General features: G+C 49.2%; 1 protein-coding gene across 1 annotated transcript in view; it reads left to right on the plus strand.

Moving 5' to 3' along the window:
• itpr3 (inositol 1,4,5-trisphosphate receptor, type 3) overlaps nt 1-13,283 on the plus strand; it is a gene marked incomplete at its 3' end in the record, with an annotated part of 178,829 nt that overhangs the window by 84,790 nt on the left and 80,756 nt on the right. Inside the window, exons 19-21 of the mRNA XM_084333416.1 lie at nt 1,208-1,323; nt 1,842-2,093; nt 6,407-6,551. Of these exons, the coding sequence (XP_084189542.1) occupies nt 1,208-1,323; nt 1,842-2,093; nt 6,407-6,551 (513 nt within the window). The remainder of the gene's footprint in view (nt 1-1,207; nt 1,324-1,841; nt 2,094-6,406; nt 6,552-13,283) is intronic.

A 13,283-nucleotide genomic window follows, 5' to 3' on the forward strand; every position in this document is an offset into this window, starting at 1 on the left:
CAAAGCCACTATCAGAATGAGCCTTGTAGCCACCTTTAAATTGCGTGTAACAGTGATCTAGGATGTTACCGCCTCTGGTGTTGCAAGTCACATGCTGGTAGAAATCAGGCAATACCTTTCTCAGATTGGCGCTGTTGAAATCTCCCAGTACTAAAATGGCGGCGTTAACGTTCGTCGCTTGTATATTATTTACCTCGTCGTGTAGTCTGGAGAGCGCGGCGTTGTTGTTGGCTTGCGGTGGAATATACACTCCGACCAGGACGATCGCCGTTAACTCCCTCGGGAGGAAGAAAGGACGACACTTGATGGTTATATATTCCAGTTCTGGGGAGCAGTAGTTGGATAATTCCTTCACATTCGTTGGATCACTCCAATTTTTGTTAAACATGAAGGCAATACCTCCACCACGTTGTTTACCGGACTCTGATTGTGTCCGATCCTTCCTATGGATAAAGAAATGATCCGCTGGTTGAATCGCGTGATCTGGAACCTCCGGTGTTAGCCAAGTTTCGGTGAAGCAAAGGACATTGCAGTCCCTAACGTCTCTTTGATATTGAATCCTTGCTCGGATGTCATCCAGTTTATTGTCTATTGATTGTACATTGGCTAGCAATATACTGGGAAGTGGTGTACGGTGTCGTCTGGATCTCAGCCTGTTTCGGACCCCAGCCCTTTTTCCTCGACGTCTTTTCCTGGGGTCTAGGAACAAAGGATCTGGTCCTAGTCTCCGGAGGATTTCTTCCGGCCATTGATGTGGTTCGGAAAGTTGATCCAGCGAGTAATCCAGTTGGTAAGTTTCCCGTAATCCAATGTCTATGAGTGACTGACGGTCATATACATTAAATGCACCAACAGTTGGTACGCACAAAACTCTAAAAACTATAAATATTAACAAAAGTAAACACAGTCTCGACGGAGCTAACAGAGAGGCAGCCGAACGGGGCGGCGCCATCATCATGAACTACCAATGGACTCATCACATAATATAAATACAATATATAGACTACCAATGGACTCATCAAACAATATAAATACAATATATAGACGACCAACGGACTCATCACACAATATAAATACAATATAGAGACTACCAACGGACTCATCACACAATATAAATACAATATAGAGACTACAGACGGACTCATCACACAATATAAATACAATATAGAGGCTACCAACAGACTTGATGTTGAACCTGTGCATTCAGGTGTGGCTGGTCTGGACTGACAAGACCAACGAGAGACAAGAGAAGAGCATCAGACAACTGGCTCAGGAGGCCAGGCAGGGGAACGCACATGATGACAATGTCCTCACTTACTACAGGTACAAACACACAAACACACACACAGACACACATACCTGCACACACACGTACTGTACACACACACACACACAATGAGAAACAATGACAAACCGATGTATGTATAATTTAATTTAAACTGTCTATCTCTGTCTCCCTGTATCTATCTGTGTCTCTCTCTATATGTGTCTGTGTGTGTATGTGTGTGTCTGTCTGTCTGTGTGTGTGTGTGTCTGTCTCTCTCTCTAAATATATATATATATCTTTGATTGTCTCTCTCTCGCTGTGTCTCTTTGTGTCTCTGTGTGTGTGTCTCTCTCTCTGTGTCTATCTCTGTCTCTATTTCTGTGTGTCTCTCTCTCCTCTTTCTCTTTCTCTATCCCTTTCTCTGTCTCTTTTTGTTCTCTCCCTTTCTCTCTGTATCTCTCTTTATCTGTCTCTTTCTATCTGTTTCTCCTTTCTTTCTTTATCTCTCTGTCTCTGTCTGTCTCTCTCTCTCTCTACCTCCCCCCTCTCTCTCTCTCATTCTCTCTCTCTCTAGGTACCAGTTGAAGCTGTTTGCCAGGATGTGTCTTGACCGTCAGTACCTGGCTATAGATGAGATCTCTAAGCAGCTGAATATTGATCTCATCTTCCTGTGTATGATGGATGAGACGTTGCCCTTTGACCTCCGAGCGTCGTTCTGTCGCCTCATGCTCCACGCCCACGTCGACAGAGACCCACAGGAACTGGTGACTCCTGTTAAGTTTGCCCGGCTCTGGACGGAGATCCCTACCTCTATTACCATCAAAGAGTAAGATCTTTGTAATGCAATGGTCATTCTTACTGTAATCAGAGACTGTCTCTATACTGAGGAGACAGAGCATGACAGGAGTTTTCAATGAGGGAATTCCAATGAAACTACTTTCTACAAAACAAACATACCACTCAGATAAAATAACTACGTTGAGTAAAATGATAATTTACTCTATTTTGAGGTGAGATTCAAATTATTTAAGATTTTAAATTAATCCCGATCTCTGCCAAAAGGCTGGGAATCGTGCAGTGAGTGGACTCGCTGAAACCACTGGATAGTCTAAATAGAAAAGAAGGCATTGTTCTACCACAAAACTTGTTTTTGACCAAATTAACCATTCTGTGTTTTGTAAGCAATTTACCGGTGACTTGAAATATGAAAGAAAAACAATGACATGTATGACAGATTCTTAGATATACAGTAGATGGCTCCCCATTCAAAGAGACAATGGTCTGGTCTTGTTAGTCTTGTTAGTCTTCCAGACTCTACCATCCAGCTTGCAACGCATTCCGCACAAAGGCCTCGGAAAAGATGAGAGGCGGCGGCATCTGTGTCTATGTGAATAACAGATGGTGTTCGGACGTACAGGTAGTTGAAAGACACTGCTGGGCTAATATTGAACATTTAATGGTGAAATGCAGACCCTTTCACCTGCCAAGGGAGTTCGGTGCAGTGTTTATACTGGCTGTTTATATCCAAGCGAACTCCACAAACGGCACTGGGGCTGCTGCATGACAACAAACAAGAGACTGCACACCCGGACGCTGTGTTCACTGTAGCCAGAGATTTTAACCACCGCAACCTTAAGTGTGTCCTCCTGAAATACCATCAGCACGTGAACTTTCCGGCGAGGGAGCATAACACTCTGTACTATGTCTATAGCAACATGAGAGGAGCCTACAAGGCTGTGCCCCGGCCACACTTTGGACAGTCCGACCACAGTTCAATGTTCCTCTCCCAGCGTACAGACAACACCTCACACAAGCCCCCCAGTAAGTAAAACTGTTAAAGTGTGGAATTAAGAAACTGAACTGGTGCTTCAGGACTGATTTTGTAGTACAAACCGGGACGTGTTTAAAACTGCTGCTCTGAGGGATGACTCTACTGTGTGGAAAACATTGTGCCCACCAAACGCTGCAGGACATACCCAAACCAAAAACCCTGGATTAACTGTGAAGTCCGGTCCTTGCTACGTGCCAGCTCCACTGCATTTGCCTGAGGACTTCAAGAAAGCCAGAGATGACCTGCATAGATCTACCAAAGAGGCCAATAGGCCCTCAAGACCAACCAACAGAGAGGGATTTCGTTCCCCTTCCAAAGAAAAACAGTGTGACCTGCCTGAATGACTATCGTCCCATTGCATTAATCCCAATAATGATGAAGTGTTTTGAGAGGATAGTGATGACCCACATCAAGAAGATCATCCCAGACCCCGTGGATCCTCTGCAGACCCCAGTCAGTCAGAGTTGGCAACCACACATCAGGCACAAACACTGTAAGGCTGAGGCGGTGAACAGGTGGTGGAACTTGTGGCCTGGTGTCTCAATAATCTCTCCCTGAACACAGACAAGACTGTTCCTCCCTCCCCATCAACCTGGACCCCCTGCAATTTGCATACTGCCCCAACAGGTCCATGGAGGACGCCATAGCCCATGTGCTGCACACAGCAGCATCACACCTGGACAAGAGGCAGGGGAACTATGTGAGAATGCTGTTCATCGACTACAGCTCAGCATTCAATACCATAGTCCCCTCCGAACTCATAGCCAAGCTCAGGGACCTGGGCTTGAACTATGACCTCTGCCAGTGGGTCTTGGACTTCCTGACGGGTAGACCCCAGGTGGTAAGAGCAGGCAACTGCACCTCCTCATCCATCACGCTCAACATAGGGGCCCCCCAGGGCTGTGTTCTGAGTCCCCTCCTCTACTTGCTGTACACACATGACTGTGTGGCACAGCGGAACGACAACACAATCATCAAATTTGCTGATGACACAGTAGTGGTGGGCCTGATCTCTGCCAACGACGAGAGGGCCTACCTGGAAGAGGTAGAGAATCTGTCGCAGTGATGTCAGGAAAACTGCCTCTCCCTGAACGTCAGCAAAACAGAAGAGATGATTGTGGACTTCAGGAGGTCGGGGGTCAGGGACTACAGCCCCCTCAGCATCGACGGGGCACCAGTTGAGAGAGTGAACAGTTTCAAGTACCTAGGAGTCCACATATCCGAGGACTTGACATGGACCACACACATTGACAGTGTTGTGAAGAAGGCACGGCAACGCCTCTACTTCCTCAGGCGCCTAAGGAAGTTCCAAGTCAGTCAGAAGATCCTTAAGAACTTCTACTCATGCACAATAGAGAGCATCCTGACTGGCAATGTCACCTCCTGGTTTGGGAATAGCACCGCACAAGACCGCAGCAGACTACAGAGAGTGCGTTCAGCCGAACGCACAATTGGAGGGGAGCTTCCCACTTTTGTACCTAAATTGTACCTCATCCCATTTCTGCTTTGCACTATATAGTATATTGTAATTAGTATATTGTATAGTATATTGTATGGTAACTCAGTTACTTCTACTCTGCATTGAACATTGTACATATGTACATACTGAACACTTGTGTCTACGTACGTGACTTCAATTTTATACTTGCTATACTTATTTTATTTTATACTTATCCTTTTGTCTAGCACAGTCTCTGGAGCGTAACAGAAAGAAGCATTTTGTATAAAAGTATTCTGTACTTCTGTATGACAACTAATAAAGAAACTTGAAACTTGAACTTGAGATGATTATTCAACCAAGGAGGAAGAGTGTGCAGTACACACCACTGTACGTAGGTGAGACAGAGGTGGACAGGGTGAAAACCTTTAAATTCCTCTGAACCCACATCAGCAAGGACCTCACCTGGGCCCTCATTTATAAACAATGCGTAGAAAGTGTTTCTGTTCCTACGCGCGGAATTTAGAATGTGTGTACGCACAGAAAAATCGGGAATTATCAACCGTGCGTACACAGGTCCTACGCACACCTGCAAGTACTCCAGAACCGCCCGTAATTAACCATATACGGTAATGAAACACCCCCATGAAATGTGGGAAAGTGGACTAAACCGAGCGAACACGTGTTATCGGAGAAATAAGCGACAGGCTGACAGACGGTGATGTCGGATATGATATCTATTAACTTCCTAAAGACCATTGCTGCCTGGGCAGCGCAAACACTAATAAAGACCGTTAACCACTGTTAACCAATAATTACACTAATGTCGCTATTTTACAATGAACGAACTATAATGAATTACGGATCATATGAACACGTCAGACTGTGTTGAAAGTAAACTAATGCATGAAAGTCCGTCTCATGGTGCGTGCAGTCTTCATATTCTAACGCTGGGTGCCAGGTATGCACGGTCTAAGCTGTGCGTATATATACGCACAAAGTCAAGCACACGTTCAAATTGATAAGTCCCACACTTTGCTTAGAAATGATCGTACGCACGGGTTACGCACTGTGCGTATGCACCATTGATAAATGAGGGCCCTGGTCTCACAACGCACAACAGATAATCAAAAAATCCCAGCAGCTGTACTTCCTAAAAAGGCTGAGAAGATTTGGCATCAATGGCATGCCATCCAAAATTATCAGCAACTTTTACAGATGTACGGTTGAGAGAGTGTTCTAACCATTTCCATCACAGCGGGTGATAGAAACTGCACAGTCCATCTCAGGAGCAGCCTTCCCCTCAGGACATGTATTCCACCAGGGTTACCAGGAGAGCACACAACATCACCAGGGACAGAACACACCTCCAGCACAGACTCTTCACTCTCCTCCAGTTTCTACCAGCTCCCTCAACAACCCCCCCCCCCCCCCCACACACACACACACACACACACACACACACACACACCACTGACTGATTGAATGCTACAGACACTCTGCCTGCTGTTGTGACCTCACTGTAACCTCTGCAACCATTATTTGCAATATTTGCAACAATGCATAGTGCACTTTACATCCTTTCTACCACTACACTGTGAACTGGATGTGCAATACTGTTACTCTCTCACTCGTGCCTTATTTTTCAACCTTATTTATATTTTTTAAGATTCTTTATTTTAGCATTAAAATTGTTTCTCAATATTTAAATTCTAGTTTAAGTTTATATGAAGGGTGGACTAGCAAAGTAAGATTAGCATTGTATGGTGTTACTGTCTGCCATAACATATCAACATACTGTATGACAAATACATATCTTGAATCTTGAATTATATTGTTATAATATGTTGTTTTGGTGATCATTATCCAGTTATGACTCCAACATGGACGACAGCAGAGACAATAAGAAGAACAGGTTCTCCAACACCATGGCCTTCATGGAGGAGTATCTGAACCATGTTCTGAACGACGAGCTGCCCTTCCACAACAAGGAGAAGAACAAACTCACCTACGAGGTTAGTTAATTACCCTGTCTCCTCTCTTACTAACGATAGGTTATGTATATAACCTAGTTATATGAGTACTGGCTGAGCGTCTCACTCTTTGCCATTGAGATATACCTCATCTCCAGTACCTACTGTACGTCATTAACGAAACAAAGCTCCCATGCACTTGACCAGGCCCCGCCCCAGTGTACCCCTATAAGGCATCAGGCATGGTCACACTCGCCCTTCCTCGGGAAAAGTTTTCCATCAAGAAAAACCCCACCAAGGGACCTCAGGGCGCGCTAAGAGCGAGACGCTCAGCCAGTACTCATATAACTCGTTATATACTCGTACTGGCCAATCGCGTCTCGCTCTTCACCATTGAGATATGGGGCAGAGCAGACGCGTGGCCCGACAAATGTACCCCCTGAGGACCCGCAAGCCCTACCACCAGGGGGGAGGGGAGTCCCGTCACCCCCCCTTCCTAGTGAAGAGGGGGCGGCAGTCAACTCCACCCAAGTGCGAAAAAGAGGGAACTAGAGACCCCTAAAAACGCACAGCACAGGCGGGACCACGTGTGACACAGCACCTCGTGGCACACACCCACACACCCCTGCTAACCCACCGAAGGGCGGGACGCAGGGGAGGCCCCAGACCTCAGAACCGCCTGGGAAACAGAACCCCCTGTCATGTCCATGAGGTAAAACCTAACGAAGGGACCCGGGGAGGACCAGGAGGCCGCAGCACAGATGTCCTCCACCGAGGCCCCCCCCTAACAAGGCGGCAGAGGCCGCCACCCCACAAGTGGAGTGCGCCCTGACACCCCCAGGGGGGGCCAGCCCAGCCAACGTGTAGCAAAGGGCAATGCCCTCACACAACCAATGTGACAGGCGCTGTTTCGACAGTGCCTTACCAGCGCGAGAGCCACCGTAACAAACAAAGAGCTGATCGGTAGCCCTGAGGTCCTGAGTCTGGCTGAGGTAAACCCCCAAAACCTGGACTGGACACGACAGGTGAAGGCGCGCCTCTAACTCACCAGCGTGAGGAGGCGGATGAAACGCCTGAACCACAATATCCCTTGAGCGAAAAGAACTCCGGATATTTTTTGGCACGAAGACTGGATTAGGCCTCAGAGTCGCACCACTATTGACACGAATAGACAAGCACTCAGGCCGCACAGAGAGAGCACAAAGCTCACCCACGCGCTTAGCGGAGGTGATGGCCAGCAGGAACGCAGAAAGACAGCTGTTCCAAAGACACCTGCTCAAGAGGCTCAAACGGGGCCGAGGACCAGTTGGAGTCAAGTCAAGTCAAGTCAAGTAATTTATTTATAAAGCACGTTTAAAAGCCCAAGAGCCAACCAAAGTGCTGTACAATCAAATCATAAAATCAATGTCCTAATATAAAATACACAAATACAAAAATACAAAAAGGCACAGCAGGACAAGACAGTACATTCAGAGAGTAGGACAGTAGGACAACACACGAATAGGTCCCAACTCGGAGACAGAGAACGTTCCACCGGCTTAAGGCGCCGAGAGCCAAGCAGGAAACGCTTCACAAGAGGGTGGCTGAACAACGTAACGCCCTCAAACCCCTCATGACAAGAGGATATAGCCGCGGCATATACCCTCACCGTCGAAGCCGACAGTCTATCCAAAATAGACTGAAGGAAGGAAAGGACAGCGTCCAGGGGGCAGGACACCGGTTCCCAGCCCCCCACCTTACACCACTCTTGGAAAATAAGCCACCTACCCGCGTAAACCGCGATAGTGGAGGGAGCATGCGCGTTCCGGATGGTGTCGACCACAGAAGGGTCCATCCTCTCCAGACTCACCCTCTCACCAGCCAAACCATCAGAGGCTGGCTCCGCACAGGGAACTGACACAGAGACCCGTGCGCCTGAGAGAGGGCCCACGATGACCAAGGAACAGGCCACGGCGGGGCTACCAAGAGCTGGATCAGGACCGGGAACCACACAGCTGTGCCCCGGTTCGGCGCGACCAGGATCAAGGTCCTGCGCTCCCGACGTACCCGCTCCAACAACTGACTTATCAGATGTATGGGGGGAAAAGCGTACAGAATCCCGGGCGGCCATGGATACATCGAGAAGGCATCCACACCCAAGGGAGGATTGTCCTCCCGTCTGACCGAGAACCACAAGGGGCACTGGTGAGACTGTCTGCTCGCAAACAGATCCACCGAAGCTTCCCCGAAGCGGTCCCAGACCTGTCTGACTATGTCTGGACGTAGACCCCACTCGTCGTGACGAAGACCGCCCCGCGACATCACATCTGCGCCCACATTCTCCCTGCCAGGGATGTGGAGTGCCGTCAGGCTGCGCAGATTGCGAAACGCCCATAGCCAAAGCTCGAACGCCGCCCGGTACAGACGGATGGAGCGTACTCCACCCTGTCTGTTGATATACACCGCTGCCGTCGTGCTGTCCGTCCTAACCAGCACGTGCTCGCCCCTCACCAAGGGGCCGAGCCGTTCGAGGACCAGGAGGACCGCCTTCAATTCCAACACATTGATGTGCATAGCAGACCGGGCAGCATGAACCGTCCAGCTGCCCCCCACTGCAATGGTCCGACACATCCCCCCCCATCCCGTGAGGGAGGCGTCAGTGAAGACCGTGACGTGTGACCGCCTGCTGCCCATGGGGACCCCGCTGGTGAGGGTACCAGGCCTCCTCCAGTAGGCGAGATCCCCCCGTATCGACAAGGGAACCTTCAAACGTTTCCACTTGTCTCTCACCGGGTCTATTTTCATACTGGAAAACCACCTCTGTATCCTCCTTATGAAGAGGAGGCCAAGAGGGACCACAGAGTGAGCAGATGCCATCATACCGAGCAGGCGCATCACATACAGCGCCGTAACCGTCCCGCCAGGATGGAGACCCCTGAGTGCGCCGAGGATAGACACTCGCCGCTGCTCCGAGAGGGTTGCCCTCATGGGTTGCCCTCATGGGCCTTGAGCTTAGAACCAAGCCCAAGTACTCCACCTGTTGACTGTTCACAGCAGTTCACAGCAAAACCCAGCTTGGTGAGGAATTCCACCACCAGCCTGGTATGAGACCTGGTGACCTCCTCCGACCGGCTGAGGAGCAGAATGTCGTCGAGATAGAAAATAATTTGTATCCCCTGAGGACGTATAGGCTCCAGCGCGGTCTCTACGCACTTGGTGAATGTGCGGGGGGCCAGAGAGTAGCCGAACGGCAACCTCTGGTATTCGTACGCCACGCCCTGAAACAGGAACCGTAGGAACTTCCTGTGAGGAGGGAAAATCGGAATGTGAAAATACGCATCCTTCAGGTCTATGGAGGTGAACCAGTCCCCCACCCTGACAGCGTTTAACAGGTGTTTGACGGTCAACATTCTGAACCGTCTCGCCACAATCAGACAATTGAACGCGGACAGATCCAGTATAGGTCTGACACCTCCCGTTTTTTTGGGCAACAGAAAATACCGGGAGTAGACGCCCGACATCGCGTCCTCCCATGGGACCACGACTACGGCTTGCTTCGCCAACAGAGATTGGATCTTGTCTGCCAGAGCTGTCACTGCTGCCGACACTGACAACAGGGTCTGCACCAAACCTGAAAACGGAGGGTGGGCTTGTGCGAATTGCAAGACAAGCCCCCGCCTCAACGTTAACTCCATCCACTTCGACATATGGCACTGCTGTAGCCATATGTGATGATAGTCCCAAAGCGCACCCGCCGCCATTTGGCGCTGGCCCGCAAGGAACTGTAGATAGGTGGCCCGGTCCCACCCGCTGTGCGTAGCCAACTCTGGACCCGCTAACCGTGCGGGCAGGGCATTTCGTGGAGTCGGGACATCGGTCCCTGATACAACCCACGAGGCAATCGCACCCAAGGGGGGACCCCGACAGAAAGGGCCGGTTTGATATGGGAGAAGCTGACATCATACCAGGTGACAAGAGCTCCCCCACTGAACACCCCTCCAGCATGGACCGCTGAGGGGCTGTTCTGCAGCTGGACATGCAAGGTGTGAGGAGCCCATGCGTTCCTACACACCGTAGCCCTGCAGTGATATTACTACCACCCAAATCACGCACGCCTGCCAGACCACTACCGGGCTCTCCGGAGTGGGAGGCACTAACGTGATACCCGGCCTGGCGAAGGCGAGGTCGGGGAAACCCGCGCTGAGCATTCTTCCGAAGAGGCCTCGAGTCCCCCTGCTGACAACCTTTAAAGGTGACAGACGTAACACCAGGCTCCCCAAACGCAGACGCAGAACGCGTGGCGAGGGAGCCGCGTGACAGCACAACATTCTCACGGACAGACCCAGGCTCAGCCATCAACTGGGTGTCAGCCCCTGTCCCCATGAGAAGCTAAACGTGGGGCCGCATGCCCTTCAATGAAGACCCGCGGCCCGCAGCCAAAGGAAACAAATCAGAGCCCCTTTTCCGCTGGTGTTGGAGGAGGGAGTGATCAAAGAGCGGGCTGCACGCAGCAGGACGGCAACGGTTTCTTAGGCCGTGCTCATCCAATGTAGCCGATCCCTCGGCCGCCAAGGCTGTCGGCCTTGTGGACACCTGTTGACGTAGAGCCCAGGGTACCTCAGGCGGGGGAAACATGGCCGCTGGTCGAGGGCCTCGCCATAGTCGCTGACAAGGCCGTGCTCTCACCTCTGGCTGCATGGCGTGAGGCGGTGTGGGGCCCAGGTCAAATACCGCCCGCGTTTCCGCAGAACGACAAAAAAGTCCTTCCGCGGAAAGAGGAGCCTTAAGGAGAAGAAACCTTTCCTCCTCCCCAAGGAAAGACTGCTCCAACCAGAGATGCCTATTAATAAGTGTTGATAGCATCCTGATCCTCCCTGCGGTTATAGCTTGCGACTGATTCGAGATTTCTATAACCCCAAAAACATGCACGATGTTTTCAGCATCGGCTGGCCCTGCAGCCCCACTACCCGACACCAATGTGGACAGAAAAACAATCAGCTGAGCTACGACACTGGCCGCAGCTAAATTCCATCCTATGGCGGTATAAACATCATCAGTCCATACTGCCACCTGCCGGACCGACTTGCTCTCAAGCGTCGGCTTCCGGGTGGGACACCGTTCAACCCCGCCAGGGCAAAGGATCGATGCTACCTGGCTCTCAAGCCAAGGCACACCTGCCTTGCGCCCTGTTGTCAGCCCATTTACCCGTAAAAAGGGTAAATAAGTCTCAGCAAAACCCCTCACATTAGCTATCGACTGAATGAACCGGTTAAGAGGAGGGAAAAGCGGTGACATCCCACAGCGGGAAACAGTGGAACAGTGACCCAGCATTACAGCATTAGCAGCGCGCTCCAGGATAGCCGGGAAAACGTCCAACTCAAAGTCACGTTTACCCAGATATCCTGCCCCTTGCGCCAATACACAACTCGGTTGTCTCACAGGACAACAAGCAGTATTACTAACACCAGCATTAATGCCTGATGGCACAGAGCCTACCTGAGCGCGAGTTAGCCCGATAGCTAAACATCACGCGACATCCCTCGATCTGCTGTCAAAAGACGAGGAAACCCCAGGACAGACCCGACGTGCCGTTGGAACATGCCGAGAAGATTCCAGGGGATGGCAAATCTCCGGCGAAAACCCAACATTGTTCAATTTCTCTCTGCATTTCATAACACTAGTTACATGGGATGCAATGCACGTCCATGATGGAAAACGAAAAAAGAGGTAGGGCGAGTGTGACCATGCCTGGTGCCTTATAGGGGTACACTGGGGCGGGGCCTGGTCAAGTGCATGGGTGCTTTGTTTCGTTAATGAAGTACAGTAGGTACTGGAGATGAGGTATATCTCAATGGCGAAGAGCGAGACGCGATTGGCCAGTACGAGTATATAACTCACCTATGAGGTTAGTTAATTACCCTGTCTCCTCTCTTACTAACTCACCTATGAGGTTAGTTAATTACCCTGTCTCCTCTCTTACTAACTCACCTATGAGGTTAGTTAATTATCCTGTCTCCTCTCGTACTAACTCACCTATGAGGTTAGTTAATTACCCTGTCTCCTATCTGACTAACTCACCTATGAGGTTAGTTAATTACCCTGTCTCCTCTCTTACTAACTCACCTATGAGGTTAGTTAATTACCCTGTCTCCTCTCTGACTAACTCACCTATGAAGTTATTTAATTACCATGTCTCCTCTCTGACTAACTCACCCCTGAGGTTAGTTAATTACCCTGTATCTGACTAACTCACCTATGAAGTGGTATCTGATCTATGGATCTCAGGGAATGTATTCCCAGTGTCAGAAATACTGTGTCTGTTACTAGGCTTGAGTAAATTGTAATGAACCAAATGAGAATATCAATTCAATTATTTTATTTTTTATTTTTTTTTACTGTAAATAACACCATGCTAAAATTTACCAGACCTGACAAATCTAAGCAAATTAATAAAGGGAAGATGATTAAACAGAAGGTTTTGTAGATACAGTACTGAATTCTGCCATCCGGACACATGCAATTTGAAATATGATTATAGAATATAGAATATTAGGCCTAAAATGGTTATGCGATTAAAATGCGATTAATTAGATTAATTTATTACAAATCCTGTAATTAATTAGATACATTTTTTTAATCGCCTGACAGCACTAGTACATATACCTTACCTACTCTTACTAGTTACGCTGCTGGCCAGTATGACTTACTACCATAGTGTCTTCATACCTGTATCATTGTACATGATAATACTATAACACTGTACATTCTGTACATGTGATTAGCATTATTACTCAG

Source organism: Notolepis coatsorum (assembly GCF_963971535.1).
Source record: "Notolepis coatsorum genome assembly, chromosome: 17".
NCBI lineage: Eukaryota > Metazoa > Chordata > Actinopteri > Aulopiformes > Paralepididae > Notolepis > Notolepis coatsorum.